At 31.9% G+C, this 23,630-nt stretch overlaps 1 protein-coding gene across 5 annotated transcripts in view; it reads right to left on the bottom strand.

The window, feature by feature from the left end:
- The window catches only part of LOC127736170 (ras-specific guanine nucleotide-releasing factor 2-like), a 144,637-nt gene extending 126,777 nt beyond the window's left edge, over positions 1-17,860 (bottom strand). For all 5 annotated transcript variants that reach the window (XM_052246726.1, XM_052246727.1, XM_052246729.1 and 2 more), the window contains exon 1: positions 16,453-17,860. In XM_052246726.1, coding sequence (XP_052102686.1) covers positions 16,453-16,722 — 270 coding nt within the window. In that variant the 5' untranslated portion in view covers positions 16,723-17,860. The remainder of the gene's footprint in view (positions 1-16,452) is intronic.
- Between the last annotated feature and the right edge of the window lie 5,770 nt (positions 17,861-23,630).

The following is a 23,630-nucleotide window of genomic DNA, read 5'->3' as shown; positions in this document are numbered from 1 at the left end:
AAATCTTCAGGAGGAGAGAATCCCAATCTTCAGGAGGAGAGAACCACAATCTTCAGGAGGAGAGAACCCTAATCTTTAGGAGGAGAGAACCCCAATCTTCAGGAGAAGAGAATCCCAATCTTCAGCAGGAGAGAACCACAATCTTCAGGAGGAGATAACCACAATCTTCAGGAGGAGAGAACCACAATCTTCAGGAGGAGATAACCCCAATCTTCAGGAGAAGAGAACCCCAATCTTCAGCAGGAGTGAATCCAAATCTTCAGGAGGAGAGAACCACAATCTTCAGGAGGAGATAACCTCAAATCTTCAGGAGGAGAGAACCAAAATCTTTAGCAGAAAAACTGGGAATCCTGGTCCATAAGTTCAGAACTAAAACAATCTACCACAAGCAGGGTTCAAACTCTCAATATTAATAGGCTTATGATAACTGAAGATGAACTTGTTAGACCACTTAGCCACCAAGGCCCCAGGTGCAATACTTTTAAAATTTTAAAAGATTACTTGCTTTTTTTAATAAACCATACTGTATACCACAAAAAAACCATACTGTATACCACAAAAAAACTTATAATTCACCTCTATCACTCAAATTTTAATAGTTAATTTTAAACACATTGGTGAACCATAGTCCAAATATAAAAAGGTGAAATTGAATCAAAAATTTTTACTACCTCAACTCTGAACTTGATACTGAATAGATCTTGATCATGCCTAACTTATTTTATCAAAGCACATAACTGTATAAAGATCAAGCACAGAAATGGATAAAGACCAATCACAGAACTGGCGAAAGATCAAGCACCTTGATGGAGATCAAGCACAAATCTGAATAATGATCAAGCACAGAATTCATGCAGCAAAGTGTCTTAAGTGGGAGTAACCATGTTATATTATAATTGACCTTTGTATAAAGGGATGAGGTCTGCAATGTTTTGTGTTCTAAGTAGAACTACTTGCATTTGACAAGTTTAACAATCTATCGTAAGTCTTCTTAATTGTCTTGAAACAAAATAAGCAGCATGACACCTTGCCTACATGACATTAAGGAATACTGATTTAGGTCAATAACGATCGCTGACACATTAACAATAGGTACAAATACATAAGTTTCATACACATGTAATCTTTGTTGTGTGGTTAAGCTGTTACCAAGGATATGCAAATAATGTGTGTTACAACATTATATTACAAAAATAATTAACATTCAAAGATACAATAAAAAGAGTAAAAAAATATGTCTGCAAATATACATTTCTATTGTTTGTAGTATTATTTTCTTACAAAGACTAACAGAAAACATCTTGAGAAGACAACATATAAATTACAAACAAAGGATAGAAATATATATTTACCAAGATATACACTCAACACATTTCATGGTTGTTTCTCCAGGCCTCTGACAATTTTCCTCACTGAGTAAAAATGACCAAATGTCATTTCAAACATTAAATAACATTTTTCAGGAAAACCGTAAGCAGAAATAGTAGCTCACAATCCCTCACCCCAGTACCCTATATAAAGGGGGAAAGCATATCTGTTGGTATATTTTATTTTTTTTCTGTTCACTTTTACATATGATTCTTCAATGTCAAACAGTAGTTTTGTCTAACAAAAATCTTTTATAGTAACTATGACCTTGACCTTAGACATAAGGACCTCAAAATAAAGGAGAATAGCTTATAGTATCCTGCAGTTTTTTTCTGCTTAATTACTAAGGCACTATTCATTTCTGTTAATATAACAGACAATAATATATTCTAAAAAATCTTTTTTATGAACTTTGACCTTGACCTTAGACCTAGAGACTTCAAAATCAATAGTGATCATTCTCTCAATGTATGTGAACATATATATTCATAATAGATTCCAATCCAATTTAAATATATTGGTTCAGCATCCAGAAACTACTTTTCTGCACAAATTTTTGAGTCTTTTGACATTGACCTTAGATGCCGTGACCTCAAAATTAATACAATCATCTTCCCCCATTATATATGACATCCAACATAAAGCATTTTTAGCAACCCTGAAAATAAAATGAATGATCAACTGCATGAATGACAGACGGGTAAAAATATATATACCCCTGTTACAAAGTGGCATGGGGTATAATAATACCAGTATAATTAAAAATCCTGATACTGCTTCTGCATTTGTACAGTAACCAAATATGGGACTATATTGCACTACCTATTTTGACAGCATTTTGTCCAAAGAAATCTGATTTAGTAGACAGGTCTAACACTCATCACTACAATAATTACTGTTAAACAAAAATTAAGTATTTTGATGCTTGTAAATAAAAATGTTAAGAGAATAAATGACATCAAGAGATGATTTAAAAAATCAGGTTCAGCTGCTAATGGATACAGAAAAGGTCAAGGATTTTAAAATCAACCTTTTGTGAACTCTTCTAATGAAAAATTATCAACTATATGTCAAAGTTCACCTTTTACAGCAAATCTTATTCAAGGAAAGTTTGAAAACATGCCTTGGGGGCCAAAACACATGTTATGTTATTTTTTTGCACATAATTGTACAAATAAAATATAACACAGACAGAGTTTTTTGGCTACCATTGTTGACCTTTCAACCTTCATGATCCATATGTCAATATCCTATTATATCCATACAGACATGGCTGTTGACCATATTATATTACTTTTATATATTTGAAGTAGACCTTTGATCTCTATCCAAACAAATCAATACACTTACATTTGACCTTAAATTCAAAGAGGCAGTTCATTCTAAGTGGCAATTATGAATCAAGTGAAACAATTGTTTTGGTGTTGTGTTTGGTATAGCCCTTAACCTCTGACCTTGAAAATCAATATATATATATATATATATATATATTGACATCCACTTGCTTTAATCAAGGTTGACCTTGCTAAAACATAGCTTGAGCAGATTTTGCATTTTTCATACTCATCCAATAGTACTACATTTTCCAAACTTTTTGTCCTATTATCTAGCCTATGGATTAGCCTATTGGATCTGACTAATAAATTTTTCTATGTTTAATTTGAAAGTAAGATCCATCCTGGTTCATCCTGTACAGCACATAATCGTTTTTGTGCAATATTTTTTGGGATAATAAGTTTTATTTCAGGTGGATAGGTGGAAAGAGCTAAATCAGTTATAACTTTGGTGTAATTATATAATGTATCATTCTTCATACAAAAAGATATCTTTCCTGCAAGAGAATGATGACGTCCAGTCGGGGTAAAATAATACATGCATTTGTTAAACCAAAAAATTGTATAAATTAATTAAGTCACTGCATGATCTTGTGATGATATGACATAACAGTTTTTGTTTCCATATATTTCAATAACATTTTAGGATTCTTATTTCTTGGAATAATTATGCATTCTCTGGTCAATTTTGACTTCATTAATTGATAAGCTTTTCCCACCTTCCATGAAGCAAAACTTATTATCCCTAAAAATACATAGCTCTCTGTCGAATCCAGGGGCAGATATAAGGGGAAGGTGGTTGAAGCTGCGGTAAGGGGCCCAGACCCTATTTTGGTAGACCATTTGAGTTTTTGAGTATATTTTCTGATTATTTGCTATAGATGCCTTCTTTACAAATATACTAGATCAGCCACTGACATATTGTCTCTATTAACAATAATATACTACTGTAAGAGGATTATACTGGTAACTTCCACTTACTGTTTCCCTGTTCTACTTTGATCCAGAGCTTGTACAAAAATCAATACTAGCTTCGCTTGCCTTTACTTTCAGAGACAGTACCTTAATCTAATGAATTAATAGTAATGGAGAAATTATCAAAATATGATATAGTGAATAAATTGGTTTACATTTACAAGTGATTTTAAGGGAAATGATTACCAATAACTAATCAATTTAGTGATTTTTCAATCACTTTGATTACCACTGAATATGGAATCAATCAAAAGCAGACTTTGTCCGATACAGATGTAATGAATGGTATTTTAAAATCATCTATTTGTTTAAAATATATATAAATAATTCACATCTGAGACACAAATTTAATAATTTAATGCCTTTATACAATGAAGGCACAAGAACTTGTCTCTGAATTTTTCTTTAACTCATTATATACCTTAATACAATATTATATTGAGGTATATATGTAAACAAAAATTCAGACATGTGCCTGTGAATGACGGATAAAAAAAATAAAGATTTTGGAAATGGCAGTTTGTTTTTATATACATTTTTGTATATATATGCAATGGTCCTTGCTTTAGTCCTAAATCTTTTTTTTTTTTATTGAAAATCAAAATTTCTGGCTAACTGGCTAAGACAAGGTCCGAGTACACAGTTATTTCGTAGTGCATTTCTTTTAGACAATAAATGAAAATAAAAAAAATCCCACCTGCGCTTTCTCAATAATATTTTTACAGTGTGTTGTACTACTTTTGGGACAAATTATATCAAAATTATAGAAAACTTCATCGGCTCTAACTCAAAATATGGACAATTCTATGTTAAGGGGGTCTTGAAATCTTTTGACAGCTTCCGAAGTGCTAATTTTTAACCTTTTTCAGCTGGACCAAATCACTACTTTACTTTACAATTCATGACCCAAATTTTTTTACAGTGTAATTTCATCCCCCTACTTGCTATTTGAGGCATTAAACATGAAGGAATACATTTGGAAGGGGTACTAAAAAAATTGGCAAGCAACACACTGTCCACACTAGGGACTTTATTCGTGGACAACGAAAATCAAAGGACGATAACTGTGTACTCGGACCACAATTAAGGCCTTTTTTTTGGGGTCTAGTAATTGTATTGATAAATATGGTTAAAAAGAAGTTGATGAGAATGACTGGCACCAGCTTGCTTATAATGTTTAATACAGTTAGATGTAAATGTTTTCTAATGCCCTAATAAACAGAAATAATGGTAAAAAAAATTAAAAATCAAATAATTTGAAATTAGTAAAAAAGCAAGAACATGTGTTCATAGAACGCCATTCCTTGCTTAGTCACAGATATTTCCATATTCAGTGAACTATTAAATCTGGGTCAATATCCTTATTTAAATATATTTTTCAAAACTTTGCATTAAGTGAACATAGTTTCAAGTTCATGTAACCCTAACTTTATAGTAATCTGAACTTAAAACCAAAACTTTAACCTGATACAGGACTCTAACCTGATGGACAAACGACAAATGAAAAACATTGTACCTCTACTATTGTAGGCTGAGCATAATAAAAGCAGCTATTGTTATAAATCTTGCAAATAATTTTTGTGAAAAATGTTTGAAATGTATTCAGTTCTATGTGTAAAATTATTGAAGGAGTTTTTTTAAGTCATGCAATTTAAGAAATTAGCCACCATTTGGATGCCCCTAATTAGAAAATTTTGTTTGGGACAAGTCAAATTTCTTTGTCACAAGTAAATATTTGGGATAGAAATCTAAAATGTTATTTTAATAGTAAAATGCAAATGTCGAAATTAAAATAGCATTACTTTAACATGTAAGTTATGCAAAACATTCAAAGATTATAAGTCAATGAACCATGACTGAAGGTACAGGGCCAAAAAATCTCCATGGAAATGAAATGTGCCAATGCTAATGCAACTGCATACCAAATATCATTGACCTAGCTACCACTAGCAGTTCTCCATAAACTGACCAAATCACAAAGTAATTCTTGTAAACTAAGCAAAAGTTTAGAAGTCGATAGACAATGACTAAACTGGCATGGCCAAATAATCTCCATGGAAATGAGATGTGCCAATGCTAATACAACTGCATACCAAATAGCATTGACCTACCACTAGTGGTTCCCCATAAACTGACCTAATCACAAACTAATACATGTAAACTAAGCAAAAGTTTCAAAGTCAATAAATAGACCATGACTGAGGGGGCAGGGCCAAATAATCTCCATGGAAATGAGATGTGCCAATGCTAATTCAACTGCATATACCAAATATTACTGACGAACCACTAGTGGTTCACCATAAACTGACCTACTCATAAAGTAATACATTGTTGATGACGCTGACGCCGCCGGAAACAGCATACCTATATCTCGCTTTTTAACTCTGTCAAGGCGAGACAAAAATTTTAAAAAGCCTTATCGACAAGCTTCTAAAACACTACAGCTAGTATTCTGCTTGACCAGTTTCTAGCTTGACAAATCAAAACAATTCTCATATTTTTTTTTAAAATCAAATCAGGGGGCATAACTTTAAAGTTCACTTTAACTTATTAGGTATCTCTATCCTACAAAATTCTAGTTGTAAAAATTATCTTAAAAATGGTGATTAATTTAATTGCCATCTGAACTGTCACAGTACAACACAGGAATATTTCATCTTTTTTCCACCAGGGAATACAATATTACAAGCCAGTGTTACCTTATCAATTAAATTATTGCTAACTAATTCAAGCTTTATCCAATTAACAACCAGTGCTTTGATAATATTAGACAATCCCCAAGATATCTGAAACCTAGGAAATTCTACAACAAATGGAGAGATCTCATTAACTCTCCCTGAGCTAGTAACAGAACCAGAAAGACTTTCAAGGTTTCAAAAAGATTCCATGTGTATTCTTATCATTCTTCTTAAAAGGATGTAAATACAGAGGCAAAAACAGAATTTTTCATTTTATATAATGATCACTTTATCAAGGAACGTGGAATCAAGTTGAATCCCAGTGGACTATTCTGTTTTCGTTGGTTTTACTAGCAAACTAATAAAGCTCTTCATGTCATCACACTAGGCAAAGAGAAATCATAATGCTGTACTAATTGTTGTATGGATGTTGACTTCTAGATGTTATCTATTGTCAGCTTACTGTCTCAATGATATATAGCCAACAAGTCCTTTTATATATATACTGTAAATTCAGAAATTATTGCCAGGTTTTAATTATTGCGAATAATGCAACTGGATGAGTATCGCAATAATAAGAACTTGCATTCTAATATCTGACACATAATTCTGTATGCATATTTTCCTAGAATCTCAATAATTAATCTCGCATTTTAGTCCATTCTTTCAAAAATCACAAAAATTAATGCACCCAATAATTTTAAATTCACAGTATCTAGAAGATTCCATGGTTAGATACAGCTATTAATCAAGTTTTCAGGAAATTTCCCTAGAAATTTTATCTATATCCATATTAATTTGAAATAGAATACCGGTACTTCCCATATGTTTTATTAGTATTTCCTAACCTTCTATATCATTTAAGTACATAATCAGGTACGATGTATGGTGTCCTAAATTATACTGTAAATGTCAGGACGGTCATTTGTAACAGCAGGCTTCCATTGTGTCTGATGTTAAAATATATTAGATAAATATGATATATTATACTTGACACTTTTACAGCATCATGGCTGAGCACAAACACATACAGGTTTATAAATTATTAAGATGTTATAAAATATTTCTAGATTTTTGTTCCAACTTTTTTAACCAAATTACTTAAATCTTGAGCTTTCAATCTATAGAGCTAAGGCCTAAATTAATATATTGTTTGTTTCCCCAATCCCAACCCTGCCAAGCCAGGGTAGGTAGGGAAATAATTTTATTTTTTCCAAAAAGCTGGAACAATATCGGTTTTTGCAGGGTCGGTAGGGATTGGGGAAACAAATAATATTTTATTTTAGGCCTAAAACTGTCAGAAATTTGAAATTCTTATAGGACTGTAACATTGCACCGGGTAACATCTTTGATCTATTCTGCATAAGACATTACATTAGCTTCATAAAAGGGGAAAATCTGAATTTATCATTGATTCTTAAACCATTGAATCATTTCATATAGAAATCTATATGACTTAAAATACTGGGTAATTTTAAGATTATCAAGTAGTGAATACAACATTATTAACTAACAACTCCAGTGTATCACAGGAAGGAATGTCCCGATCACTTCCCTTATGTAGAAACGGGATCCTACAGAATAATTAGGTTCATTACCTGCCTGCAGACATTTTAAAGGAAATTGAAGAATAAATAATTTTATGTGTTGAATTTTAAACCAATCAAATCAGCTTAGAGAAGTAATTAGAACAGTTTCTGCTAAACTTTCATATTAACTTGCTAAATTGCATAGTGTTGCATTTAGATGATAACTAGACCCTATTTTTAAATACAATAAAGTACAAGATCTTCAAGCATATTTGAAGAGAGTAAGTGAATTGCAAAGTAAGAGAGGTTCCAACCAGAGGTAACATTGATAACGGGATAAAACCCCTGTATCAAACTTGAAAGCATATCTAAATAAATGGATAATGTGTCCATGGTACACAGATGATGCCCCCGCTTGCATATAACATTATAAATCAAAATCAAACTTGATCTGTGTTTTGTGGTAATAAGCATAGTGTATACATTTCATAACATTTTGATGAGGCAAACTTAAGTTAGAGAACGGAAAACCAATTTTGGGACATATTTACGGACGGACAGATGGAAGTACAGAGGGGCAAGGGTAAACCTTCATGCTCCCTACATGGTGGGGGCATATAAAAACTCTTCAAAGATATCAGGCTTATCATTTTATACACCAGACATGAGTTTTGGTTACAAAAGACTGAGGATCATCAGGGACGCAAAAATCAAAGAAGGTAAAAGGCCAAATAAAGTACTAAGTTGAAGATGTTTGAAAACCCAACTGTGTTGACTCCAATTTTACAAATTCCACTACATTGACAGAACACATAATCACTATCAGTTTCAACACTGATTTAATCTTTGCAAATACCGGTACTTGATATGTCATAGGTTCCTGCACCATCTGTAGTGTCACTTCAGGGGCCTTGGTGGCAGAATGGTCTAAGTAGTCAAACTACTGTATCACTAGCTAGCCTGTTAACACTGAGGTTGTGAGTTCGAATGTGGCAGGTGCGCTTGACTCCAATCTTAATTCACTAAGATTGTCAGTTTTCCTACCAAAGTTCAGTGGTTCTCTCCGATCAATCCTGCTTCCTCCACCACTAAAAACTGATCGCTATGAAATAACATAATAGTGCTGAAAGTGGTGCTAAACATCAATCAATCAATGTAGTGTCACTACTGTGTCACATTCTTTTCGAGTAAAAAAAGATGAGAAGACCGAATACAATTGTCATTCTGTTTGTGATTGATTGATTTTTTATGTTAAAAGTCACTTTCAGCATACTTTGCTCTATCACAGTGGTCAGCATACTTTGCTCTATCACAGTGGTCAATTTTTATTCATGGAGGATGATGGAGTACCGTGAGAGAATCAACAACCTTCTACAAGAAAACTGGCAATTCTAGTCAATTAAGATCAGTCAAACGCACCTTTCTTGTGTATTCTGTTTATGTTATATTCTAAGAAATGGAAAAATATGAAAATATATATTTCAGATAGAATGACTATGAAATTGCTATACGGTAACAAATGGTTATTAAATCATTAAAGGAAAATATTTTTTTGTTCAGAAATTATGACACATTATCAACAATCTAAAAATTGAGTGTGGCAATAGTTTCTTCAGTATTCAATCTACTTTGCTGATCATTTCTAATATTGCATCTGGCATTTGTTTGTGACATCAATAATGGTGTTAAACTTAAATCATAAAAGTAAAAATAAGGACCCAATCTATATAACCCTTAAATTCGGTAAAAACAAAATTAATATATGAGCTGTGTCAGATAGAAATCGACCTAATGTAAGTGCAGGCATACATTTCCATGTATCAGACTTTGATAGATTTTGGAAGAGTCAAATTACAAAATAAAAGAGAAAGTTTTGTCTGTTTTGTAAGGTTCTTATATCAACTCAATTTTCAAGCAGTTCAATACACACTTTCCATAGAGATTTTTTCAACCCAAAATAGGTTAACAGATATATTGATAATCATTAGCATAAGGTCGATTTCCATCCAAAGTAGGTCATTTATTACAACATGGTTCCGTGAAAAGTCAAGGTCAAGAGGGAGCAGCCTTTAATTCTTTAGCAGCTGTAAATGTACAATACATATGTGATAAGAAAAGTCCTTCCTTTAAACATGTTCTATTAAACAGGTATACAATTCATGTAATAAGAAAGGTCCTTCCTTTAAACATGTTCAATGAAACAGGTATTATTGATTATGAATTATAAAATACCACAAATTCTTGGCAAAAGTAACATCTGATCATTTATTCATACATAATATTGACATTGATAATGGGTTTTACAAGTCCTAGAAAGTCAGGTTAATTCTCAAACCATTCATAATTCTAAACATACATAAATCAGATTTCTCCTTTCAATTGTTTTACATATGTCTTTTCAGCCTTTTATAGCTTGCTGAGCAGGTATTGGTTTTGCTCATTGTTGAAGTCTTTAAGGTGACCTATAATTGCTTAATTCTACTTTATTTGGTCCCTTGTCAAGAGCTGTCTCATCGGCAATAATATCACATCTTCTTATTTTTATACTGAACTCAAACTTTAAGTACAGAAAGATCAGATTTATACAGGAAATAATCACCGTGACAACCCTATCCCCATAAGAGATAATTGTCACATTTCAAAATGCTAAATCACATTAACCTAATTATAACAGGAATAGTATATGTCAAAACTGAATCCCTTGGTAGGCCACTATGCTAGACATTTGAATATGCAATATGGATTATCAAAAATAACTTTTATATTTGAAGTATCTTGCTACTTGATGTTAAAATTGTATCACCATGCCTACAAAAAAGTAAGAATAGATTTAAAACTTCACATTACATGGATGTATTAATATGTCAGACTGACTGGCTGATCGAGTGACTTTCACAGTTGTTTAACAGCTTATGTGTTTATAACAACTAATATGTCAGACTTAGAGGACAAGATAGAAAATAGCAGTCTTTTTATCATGGCAATCATCTCTATTTTTGTTCATACTGTAAATTTTCAGTAAACAATTGTGTGTTCCTGTCCTTTAGCTTTCACTTTTTATGCACAAAGGAAACAAAATCTAAAGTATGATGTTTTTGTTTACTGGACCTATCCTCTAATTTCATCCCAGACTCGGTTATTTTATTTCTGAATGTAAAAATGAAAAAAATCTGGCTGTTTCAGTCTGACACTTCAATTTTATTTGCTAGTCAAATGTTTTTATAGAAGTTTTCGTATCAAAGTCAAAGTTCTTTTTAACAAATAAGTGTACACAACAACCACGTGTTCAATTGTTCCAACCTTGTGAAAAAAAGAAACTGACTTACTGGTAGGCAATCGGCTAAAATTGTTCAGCAAGTTGATCAGTTTGAAAAGATAATTTTGAAAGTTTTTTGGGCCAAATTATGTTGTTAAAGAGAAAAAGCAAAAATCATATAAAATAAAGAATTATGATTGTCAATTAGACAACTAAACTATCCACTAGGGACAAAAGGACCAGATGTAAATAACAATAGGTTACCATACGGCCTTCAACAATGATCAAAAACCATACCATTAAGTTATAGAAGGCCCCAGCATGACAAAATATAAAACAATTCTAAAGAGAAAACCTACAGCCTGATTTAGGAAAAAACAATAAAATAAAAACATTATATAACCATCCACATCCAATGAATTACAGGCACCTGCCTCGAGGAAGGCACATAATGAATAAACAAAGAAATAAGATATTTCATTTAGCTTTTTTTTTTCTTCAAGTTTTCAATTTTTAATTTTTTTCCAATTAGGCTATAGAAACACTGTTGTTTCCCTGAATACACCTTAGCTGATTGTTATGTGTACTTCATTACAGGATATTGCAGATATTTCAATTTTGATGTCACACAAGATAATGCCAGGCACCATAGTACAAAAGTGATTGCTGTATGATGTCAACAGCATACAGGTCAAGTGTCGAAAAATTTAATGTGTCACTTATGTGTCACGGAATCCCTCAAGGCAATAAGGTCTACTGTGTAATGATATCCAATGTATTTTAACTTTGAACTTGTTATAATTGTAAGGGGTCCCACTTTTCTGAAATGTGGACCAGGTTAATTACTAGTCTCAAACATCAACAGGTAACGTGCTCTGACAATAATTATTAATACTTTTCTTCATCTAAGGTTGTTGAAATCTTCTTTCCCTGAAAGAATTTCCCCAGAAAGAATTATTTCCTGTAGTGTCTTGATTAAAAAAATTTAACAGACTAATGCAAATGAATCTGACTTTTATAATCAGAGCTGACAGAGGACAAAGTCCTCATTAAGGTAGAACAATCAATTTACTAATGAATCCAAAATAGATAATTTTCTATTTTTTTCTTTTTAGCAAATGTACATAAATATTTTCAGGTTTTTTCTAATAAAACATCATAAAGGAGTATATGATGAATGTAGGACAGAAAGTCACAGGACAAAAAGTCACAGACAAAAAGTCACGGACAAAAAGTCACAGGACAAAAAGTCACGGACAAAAAGTCACAGGACAAAAAGTCACAGACAAAAAGTCACGGACAGAAAGTCACAGGACAAAAAGTCACAGACAAAAAGTCACGGACAAAAAGTCACAGGACAAAAAGTCATAATTCAGTTTCGAGATTATATTTCTTCAAACAAGAAAACACTAATTTAAAATTTTTTTTTTTTTTTCTTGAACTATTATATATGAAGCAACCTTGTAATTAAAATTTATTCAATAAATATCAATAATGATTAAATAATTGTTATGAAAACAAAATGTCAAAGTGGCTTGGTACTTATATGGCTTCATTGTGCCAAGAAATATATCCTTTGCATGATTAAAATTTAATAAATTTTCATTTGTCAAGGCTTATGAACAATTTCCTAAACTTAAAAATGAATATATGTAATAAAAAGAAAAATATTTCAAGATATTTCTTTTATATATTCAAACAATTGTCAACAAATTATTTGTGACTTTTTGTCCCATCAAATTTGTGACTTTAAGTCCTGTGACTATTTGTCCTGTGACTTTCTGTCCATTTACCTACATGATTACCTTAAAATGTGTATATCTGATTAAAAAAAAAGAATGAAGGCAATTCTAGTTCATATAAGGACTTTTTCTCTTTGAAAGGTAATGCTTGCTTTAAATAAGTGTTTTTGAACTCATACCAAAGTTTCTTCAAATTAAACTGAAGCTTTGACAAATTATTATATTATTCCTACGAAAATTGTTTTTAAAGTTAATTCTTATCTGTTTGTATGGGAGATAACTGTACCAAAGATAAATATCATGGTGAAAAAGTGGATTAATGGGAAATAACTCCTTCAATGATAAATACCATGGTCAAATGATGAAATAATGGGAGATAACTCTTCCAAAGATAAGCTTCATGGTAGAATAATGGGAGATAACTCTGCCAAGGGTAAATATCATAATGGAATAAGGGGGATAACTCTTCCAAAGATAAATATGGTATAATGATGAAATAAAGGGAGATAACTCTTCCAAAGATAAATATAATGGTGGAATAATATCAACGGAATAATGGGAGTTAACTCTTCCAAAAGGTAAATATCATGATAAAATAATGGAACAAGAATTACAATATCAAAAGTGGAAAGCACAAACATTACAATTATTGTCAAAAATATAACCTGAATTGGAACATTAAAGTGTTCAAACAAAATCACATGGTCATGTGATATTCCAATAGTATTCAAATATCTTCTGGTTTCCTGCTTCTATTGTGAGTTAACTATAATACTTTATTTACTGCTTAGGGCAGTTCACTTTGGTGTCATCTTTGCATACACCAATTATGCATAACTTAACATTTACTATTTTGTACTGTTTATATACATTTCAGGTATCAGTCATCCTTATAATCAAAAATATATAACTAGGAAGATTGACATTCATTTAAAGCAGACACATAAAATGCAATTAATTTAAGCAAGTTTAGGCAGTTTTCATGAAAATTTATCATTAAGAATGAGTATTATTTGTAGGATTAAATCAATAACATCTAAAATGCCAGAAAATATATAATTTTATAAGTACTTGCTACAAAACAGAAGACAAGTCAGCTTTTCTGTTTCTAAAGATCTAACAAATTAATTTTATATTTTCCTACATGTACATATATTATGCATATATACATGTATCTACATGTATCAAAGTTCTTGAAAAGTGATTGTCCGAAGGTTTTGACCACTAAATTTTGCAAAGGACCGACATAATTTTGTTATTTCGCAAAAGAAATAATAGTGAGGACCAGCAGATTTACTTCAAGGACCACCAGGGAAAAAAGATTTTGAGACCTCTGATCTATACAGATTATGGAGAGCGTGGCCTAAAGTACCTACAGGTAAACATATTGACACATACTGGAACATATTGTTTTAATATTTTCATATTTTATTGAAATCTGCACATTTGTTAATTGAAGACACAGGAATATCATACAAGTGCATGTCAAAAGAGAATGTGGACGCAGTATTGTGCTTATCATAGTGATTTCATAAATATTCAAACAAGAAAACATATAATTGAGACTGGAAAAAAGTCAAATTTTAGAGCTAAACCCTATTATGTTCTAATGAGATCTAAGCAAAAATCTGTTGATGCAATTCCAAAATTTCTGGTCTAGAAGAAGTCGATAAAAAAACAATCCCATTCAAATTGAAGAAAACTTATGTACAAGTGTAGTATGTTAAAGTACAATTTAAAATCTATTCATGAAATGCTTGTGACATTCATATGACAATTACATATATTACAGCTTCTAGATATATCACCTTCGTAGTAACACAAAATCATACTCAAATACCATGGTAATTGCTATATAATTATCTTAATAATTCAAAATTCAGTGAATGAGAGATGTCTTTTTTCATCAAGTTAGAACATATGTAAGCAATAATACATACACAATCGTTTCAAGTGTGAAATACAAGCTAATGTAATAGAAAGCAAATTACTTTATAAGTCATTCCCTTCATTTTCATCTCTTTGTGAATCAACATATCACTTCATGTCATATTTTCAATAATAATTGTGTAGATTCTCTATAGATTTATTGACTCTATAAAGAAATGTGAAAATATTGAGGCTTGCATGAAGGAGAAAATAAATTGACTTAAAACAACTCAATTCTGAATTATTTTCTATATTTGATAAAAAATAAAATTGTTGTCTATGAGGAACATTGAAGAAAATTTCCTAGGACTACTTCTCTACTGGTCGTTTACTGAGTTATATGTGGATCTTGGGCACTAATTAGACTTCATGTTTGACAAAAAGTTAGTGTATGACGGAGGTTATTCAATGTCAGCATTCTGCTCCAATCAGGAATTTTATATAACATGGTGATGCTTTTCAGATTATCTGGTAAAATCCTAAATAAATATTGAGATATTTGATCAAATCCTTAATTCTTTTGAGATTATCTGATTAATTCCCAAATACTTTGAGATATTTTATTAAATCTCAAACTCTTTGAAATAATCTAATTAAATCCTGATTTTTTTGTGTGATTATTTCATTACAAAGCAGCTAAGCATTTTTTTTATTACCAAACTTCACCAAAATTCATCAAAATAGCTACAAGTATTGCAATAAAAGAAATGCATTTCGGATGGTATGATTTACAACATAAAATAAATGACTATCTGGTTACCAATTACCTCCCCTTAATGGTCTAATCTTTAAAATCTTTTCAAAAGTTAGCTCACAATCTTGCTATCTGCAATAGTTGTGTTTCTTTAAACCCAACTATATGATTCATATGTATATTCTAATGAGCTTTGCAATCCAAAAAAAAAATAAAACATGTGGATTGCCCACTGATGTGTCTGCCACAATATTGACAGAAAACTTAAACAATTACATTAAGTTTTATCAAATATGCAATCAGGTTTTAAATGGGACAAATTATTGTTCATCTTCCCTATACTGCCCACATTCAATATGTTGAATATTCCAGTTGTCTCTCATTGATATTATATCCTTTTTTTCCTGTTATGGTTTGGAAACAAAGTGGGCAAAAATCATTTGTAATAGATATATTTGTTTCATGTTCAAATAAATTTACATTGACTCAATTTCACCAATCAATTCATCATTTGTAATAAATAAATTTCTGGATTTTTAAAACACTTACAAAAGTGTAAATATTATTCCTTTCTAATATATCAAAAATATATATAATTCAGCAATTTTATCTTCTTTTAACGAAATAAGTCCAATCTATGATTTTACTCTAGCATTTTTTAGTTAATTATCATGCTAAAAGTCTCTAAGTGTCATCTATCTCTCACATATACAGAATAGCTATTAGACGAAGAAATGTTTCAGTAATATGACAGTAATGCTTCTAGCTCTATACGTACATATTCAGGGACGATAACTTCTTGTCCTCACTGTCGCCCTGTTATTATGTTTTGTGGTCTCCATTTGTTTCATCTAACCAATAGTTTCGATCATTTGGATTTGTTTTTTTAAAAAAGACGCTTTGTAAAGAATATATGAATGAATATATGTCATGAACCTGTAACTTACCTGTTTTTCTGTATCTTTCCCTTTGACTGCCGCAGGTGTCAGTACACGTTCGCAGTAGCTTCCTTCAAGGAGCGCAACCCCTGACGGCCTCACTGATTGGTCGTTTTCAAAATACAGTAAAAGATTTTGGTAAAGTATAAAATAACGCAATTGCCACTTTCCTGTATCGGAACTTTTCTTGTGTAAAAATCCTGCCATAGTATTTTCTTGGCGCGATTTGTTTGCCAAGTATAATAGCTGGTTTTCGTTGAATCTTATAGCTTTCTGCATGGTTAATACTTTTTAAGCAGCAAAACATTAAAAGCTGAATTTACACTATATTACCATTACAAAAATCTCGCTGTTCTAATTAAGATACATGCATATAAAATCCTGATCATAAAACATTCTGCAGCAGACGTTCTAATAACAAACGGCAACCTTTAATACACATTTCATAAATATACATTTAATAGTTCTTTGTTGAGAATAAACAAATACACAAAAAGCTTCGCCAACTTTAATTTCCCCACATAATCATCATTTTCCTCTTAGTTCCTAATTAACATATTCTCTGTCTTATATACATATAAATAAGTGATAAAAAGTAGAATTTATATCGATTCACATTATTAAAGCTTCATTTTTGTCGGAAAATAAACACTGTATTTTTCCATTACTTCCACTTTCCATTTTAATCTCATCACCGCAATTAACATTTCTAAGATTTCTGCAATTTCTGATTAGATTGCTTCACGGAAAATGTCTCCTCTGTCCGCAAAAAAATTACATATTTTTCCAGCTAAACTTTTTTTTCCAGTTACAAAATAATCTATTGACACAGACAAAAATATGCTGTTGCTGTTAATTTTTTGTCATTGTCATATTGTAGTCTGGCGCGGCGGTAAGAATTATCTTGAAAGAACATGGCTCTGTGCGTAATATGTCACTATCGTTTATGAAATAAAAATTCACCTATCTTACCCTGATCGATGATAGAAGATAATAACTTTGGAATCATCCACATGTTATACAAACACAAACAATGGATTAAATAAATAAATTGTTTAAGCGCTAATGATCAAATTTTCACCTGAGTCCAAGCAAAGTTATATGACATTTTCTCCATTTGTTACGCAGCTGCCGAAGAAAGCCTATGTATAGATATTTTTGCTAATTCTCCAATGAATATCTGATAGGCCAATTATTCTACCGAATTAACATACAATGCATTAACTGTCGCTATTGACAACTAATTCAGAAATACGTTTTTTTTTCTTATAGAAAATTCCAGAAATATATAAAAATCATATACATAAGATTTTTAAATTTTATGAAAAATCCTATCTTATTTTCCAGTTTACATTTTTCTTTAAGGCTTATCAAGCTCATTTTTTACCATAAGACTTCTGAAATTTTCATGCAGCAGGCGATCACGAGATTTGCAAAGAAAAATGTCACATGACGTGAAATTACATTAAAATTAACCGCGGGGACAAAAATATATAAACGCTACCTCACCGTTCACAAAATCAATATCTCGCAACATTGTTTAGCTTGGTAGAACGTGTTGTAGCAGTATGTTACAACAAATAGATACATAAAGCTATACAGGATCACTTGCTTGTTAAACCTTTTGTTCATTATTGCCACAAATTTTATAAATCCATGAACAAAATCAATATTTTGAAAAATTATATACATTTCCTTCAATTTTTAATGACGTTGTCTCTGAACACGAATCATGATACGCACAGTAATAGTATTTGACTGAAAATAAATAAATAATCTACTCAGTTGTTCATTTTATAATCCGAAAACTAATATTTCTGCATCTGTATTCAAAAATTTTCATCATTAGTATATGTATATTTTTCTTTCTCTTTCGATTGAGACATAATAATCAAAAATAATCTATAGCGAAGAAAACTAAGAGGGGACAAAATATACAAAAAAAATATTGTAAAATGTGATTAATTTATACCAGTTCTCAAGTCCTTTTTTAATCTTTTAGGTTAGAAAGCCTTAGATATTTTATCTTTATTAATTTTAATTGTTTTCTGACATAATAACTAACTTCAGATGGGAGAAAACTAATTTCAAAATACAATGCAGATCAAGTATCCGTCATCTGAATATTATTATTCACTCAAAATCTGATTGGGTAGATTCGCTAGAGTAAGTTTTCAACTTTTATTTGATAATCTTCCAATATTACTGTTCGGTCACCAGTGAACGAGAAAGATTTTTAGCCCTTTTGTTCCAATTACATTACTTGAAGAAACCAAACCCTATACATATATCTGTAACATTAATTAAACTCAGATGTGGTATTTAATATGTAGAACAAACAGAACGTGTATTTTTTCAAACAGACACATTGACAATTGAACTACAAAATAGTCCGTCCCTTCTCACCTTCAAAAATTATTTCAAATGTAAACGTGAAATTAAGCCTGTATTTTAATATTGTGGTTCCCGTTCTGGTCAAATATACCGTACAAGAATAAGAATGAACTGTAGCGGACTCAACAAACAACTCTATGACAGAAACTTGAGACAATCCTCAAAGTGTGTTTGTGAAGAAACAGAAGCAACGGAACACTATTTACTAAAATGCAAAAGATTCAATGTACCTCGTCCAAGATGCATACATAATATAGGAATTCCTATCAGAATTTCTACTTATGTTTTACTTTTTGGCTCCGATAGACTAACAGTAGATAAAAATAAATGTTTATCCACAGCTGTGCAAATTTTTGTTATGAGTAGCAATTGATTTACACCCACAATCTAATAATTCTATTCACTCAGTTCACTCCTCTCTTATAAAGAAATATTGTCCCTTTCTGTAATAACAGTACTCTCATTTTTCTAAACACCTTTACCCTCTCCTTTGCTATTTTTTTTATATATAACAACTAATAATGAATTTTCTTTATATCATTTGTATTCATTGACTGTATTTTGTAACATACATATTCGTTTGCTATTCAGCATGTAAACATAGTTTTTATTTTTGAATTTTTTGGAGACGGATTTGTATAAGAGCACTGCTCTTTTTCCCATTTCCAATTATTGAATTACTTGTATATTTCGTATTTATTTACTCTTGTAGCTAAACATAACGATTTCCTTAAAAAATATGTTTACACTAACACACAAACATGTGCAGACCCAAGAAAATACAAAGAATTGGTTTGGATGTTTGACTGTACCTGTAGAAAATTTATTATAAACGGAATAGCACATTCATATATTTACGGTGATGTTGTTTATCGAGCCCACAAATTCAGATAAAATCCGGTAAACTTAATGATCCTTTAAATAAACTTTTTCTAAAAGGTTACCAATTTCACACTGTAATTAGATATTTTATCGATCGGTATATATATATCGATTTGTTATCAGTAAATTAAAACCCAACTAAATATTATTGCAATATATACACCTATGAACAGTCACGGTCCTACATTCTGTCGATACGTACAATTTGGCACTCTGTCTGTAAATGGCATCTTTATATATTGGGTGTGTATTGATTGATTGTACATAAATCAGACCGTTAGTTTTCTCGTGTGAATCGTTTTACATTTGTCATTTCGGGGCCTTTATATCTTGCTACGCGGTATGGGTTTTGTTCATTGCTGTAGGCCATACGATGATCTATAGTTGTTGACTTCTACGTCATTTTGCGGAAAGTTGTCGCATTGCCAATCATACCACATCTTCTTATGTTATAGAACAATCACATATAAAATTTGAAGATTCTTATCAAATATGCAAGCTGTATTGGATTAAATGAATGTTGTTGATAAAAGAAACTGTAATCACGGGTCTTATGGCAAATATTCATGTATCAATCTTAAAATAATACTTCAACATCGATGTAACTTTACGCTTGATGACCCTCTTATCCATATTTAAGCACAATGACCGACACCAATTAGTATTCAAACTAAATAAAATACCAATTAACAAATTACACAATATATTCACAGAGTGTGATACATTATCTTTTTTCAGTCCACACAATGAATGTACGCGCATCATTTCAGCCCGTTTTGTCAACGTATGCTGTATTCTCGGATCAATGAACCTGCAAATTTTGAAATTATTTTCTTTTAGAAGATATTATATATATTAAAGGTATTGTATATATTAACTTAATGACTATCGCTCGAAACTTTATATCTTCCTAATTTGACAACATAGAGTCCCTTAGATGTACCGTTTCGTAAACGTATGGAAATTAAGCAGGAGCAGTATAATTTAAATTATTCGCCCGTTACATAAGAAGTCAATACAGAAAATAATTCTCCTACAAAATGAGACAGAGAAAACTCCAAGTTTATATTTTATTTCTGTATTCGTGTTATCACATGGGACCACAGCATCGTTCATTATTATATGACTATAAATCTTCTGTTTTTTCATTGGCTAGAATATAACGAATCATCTCTTGTAAAACATTATAATCCCCGCTTTGGCTGTACCTGTAGAAATTTTACTACAAACAAATTATCACATAGTAATTCTTATGTTAGTAACAGAGCCCGTGAAAAAGTCAATTAACAAAAATACAGAACTCCAAGGAAAATTCAAAACGGAAAGACCCTTATCAGATGACAAAATCAAAGCTCAAACGCATCAAACGAATGGAAAACAACTATCATATTCCTGACTTAGTACATGTAGAAAATGGTGGATAAAACCTGGGTTTATAGCTAGCTTAACCTCTCACTTGTATGACAGTCGCATAGAATTCCATTATATTGACAACAATGTGTGAGCAAAACAAACAGACATAATAGGTAAAATTTCAAAAATTGGGGTATAGCAGTCAACATTGTAATATAATTTTTAATCACTAGAAAACAAATAACTATTTCAGCAAAGAAAAACAAATTGAACTTTCATTACCGTGTAAACCCACCATTAGATATGATCCATGCAATTTATCCACTTCCTTTTTCACCACGAATATGACCTACCGAATTAGAATATTTCCCGGATTTGTAATAACATGAGCAACACGACGGGTGCCACATGTGGAGCAGGATCTGTTTACCCTTCCGTAGCACCTGAGATCACCCCCAGTTTTTGGTGGGGTTCGTGTTGCTTAGTCTTTAGTTTTCTATGTTGTGTCTTGTGTACTATTATTTGTCTGTTTGTCTTTTTGTTTTTGGCCATGGCGTTGTCAGTTTATTTTCGATCTATGAGTTTGACTGTCCCTCTGGTATCTTTCGCCTCTCTTTTATTGATCATTTGAGTAAATTGTTATCATTTTAACACTGAGTAAGATCTATGAAAACTTTTGTTGTCTTAACCAATACTTACATAGATTTTGTGTTTAATAATTTTGAATCATAACTAAATATTTATGGCTATACGTGCATTTTTTAGCATCTATGGTCATAAATCCTGTCAAAACTTATAGTTTGTCATTGCACAAGGCCATGATTTTCCTAGACTGTTTATGAGGCTTGGTTGTGTTCTGATTGAAAATTTAGTCTGGAAAAACATGATTTATTTATTAGTTTGAATTGGCTTTGCATTTGTTTGGATTTATCTTCATCAAGAGTACTGAAACCTAAACTCTAAAAACGTTAGTGGCTACATATGACCAAAAGGGGACTAAAAAGAATAGCCAAATTCATCTAAGGTCAGCTTTGGCTGAGGAAGTTGGAACCTTAGTTTCTGACAGTCTAATAAACACCACATAGAAAACCAAAGAATGAACAACACGAACCCCCACCAAAAAACCGGGCGGGTCTCTGGTACTTCGAAAGTGTAAGCAGATCCTGCTCCACAGGTGACATTCGTCGCCTTGCTCATGGTTGGTTTTAATTTCGGTGATTAGTCTCATTTGGTGATTCCATAATCGAGATAAAGAGGACGGGATTGTGACTACGACAATTTGGGTATCTTCGTGGTCATTTTGTCTCTGGTGTAAAGTTGTCGCATTGGCAACCATACCACATCTCCATATCATTTTTTTTATATTCAAGTTCTAACATAGCAGGTTAAGGCTTAATCTGCCAGCCATAGTCAATAATTTGTTGATGTTAGACTGCTCGCTATAGTCAGTGATTTTTTTATATTACCCTGCCCGCCATAGTCATTAATTTTTTGATATTACCCTACATCTTAAATGCACAAATGCAGCATTATCGACATATTGCAAAATCCACTAAAATTGCTGCTACAGACCGTCTTGAACATGCAGTGAGGAAGAAGCCTTTGTTCCGTGTTAAAGACCTCCCTGTGAATTTCAGGCAAAGAACAGTAATAAGTGTACTGTAAGTGTTTTGGGTCATAAGTTAACTAACGATATCCTGTTTCCATAACCTTTTACCAATGAATTTGTGTGACTCATCAAGGCTTACATAATATAGAATACTTTACAAATGATACTGATTTCAGTGCGATACTTGTTTTCAGATTACAAGTTACCTTCACAAGGTATGCTCCTGACCAGAGTTGTATGGGCCTATATATTACGCCCCTGACCAGGGTTTTGTGGGCCTATATATCACGCCTTTGACTAGAGTTTTTAGGGCCTATATATTACGCCCTTGACTAGTTTTGTGGGCCTATATATTACGCCCTTGACTAGAGTTTTGTGGGCCTATATATTACGCTCCTTACCAGAGTTTTGTGGGCCTATATATTACGCCCGTGACTAGAGTTTTGTGGGTTTTATATATTACACCCCTGACCAGAGTTTTGTGGGCCTATATATTACGCCCTTGACTGGAGTTTTGTGGGCCTATATATTACGCCTCTAACCAGAGTTTTGTGGGCCTATATATTACGACCCTGACCAGGGTTTTATGGGCCAATATATATACGCCCCTGACTAGAGTTTTGTGGGCCTACATATTACGCCCTAACCAGAGTTTATTGAGCCTATATATCACGACTTTGACTAGAGTTTTGTGAGCCTATATACCACGCCTTTGACTAGAGTTTTGTGGGCCTATATGTTACGCCCTTGACTAGAGTTCTGTGGGCCTATATATTACGCCCTTGACCAGAGTTTTGGGAAGCCTTTATATAATACTAGTATACATTTGCAGTATAACATTTAGAACACCAAAACAAAAAAGGGTTTAAACAGACAACCGAAATCGTCTAATGTCTAATAAAGTCTTCGGTCAGTTCTGAAATGCATGGGAAAGTATATGCCTCTGTTC

Source organism: Mytilus californianus, unplaced genomic scaffold (genome assembly GCF_021869535.1).
Source record: "Mytilus californianus isolate M0D057914Y unplaced genomic scaffold, xbMytCali1.0.p SCAF_3, whole genome shotgun sequence".
NCBI classification, from domain to species: domain Eukaryota; kingdom Metazoa; phylum Mollusca; class Bivalvia; order Mytilida; family Mytilidae; genus Mytilus; species Mytilus californianus.
Note: the sequence above shows the minus strand (reverse complement) of the source record. Positions and strands in the feature narration are given on the sequence as shown.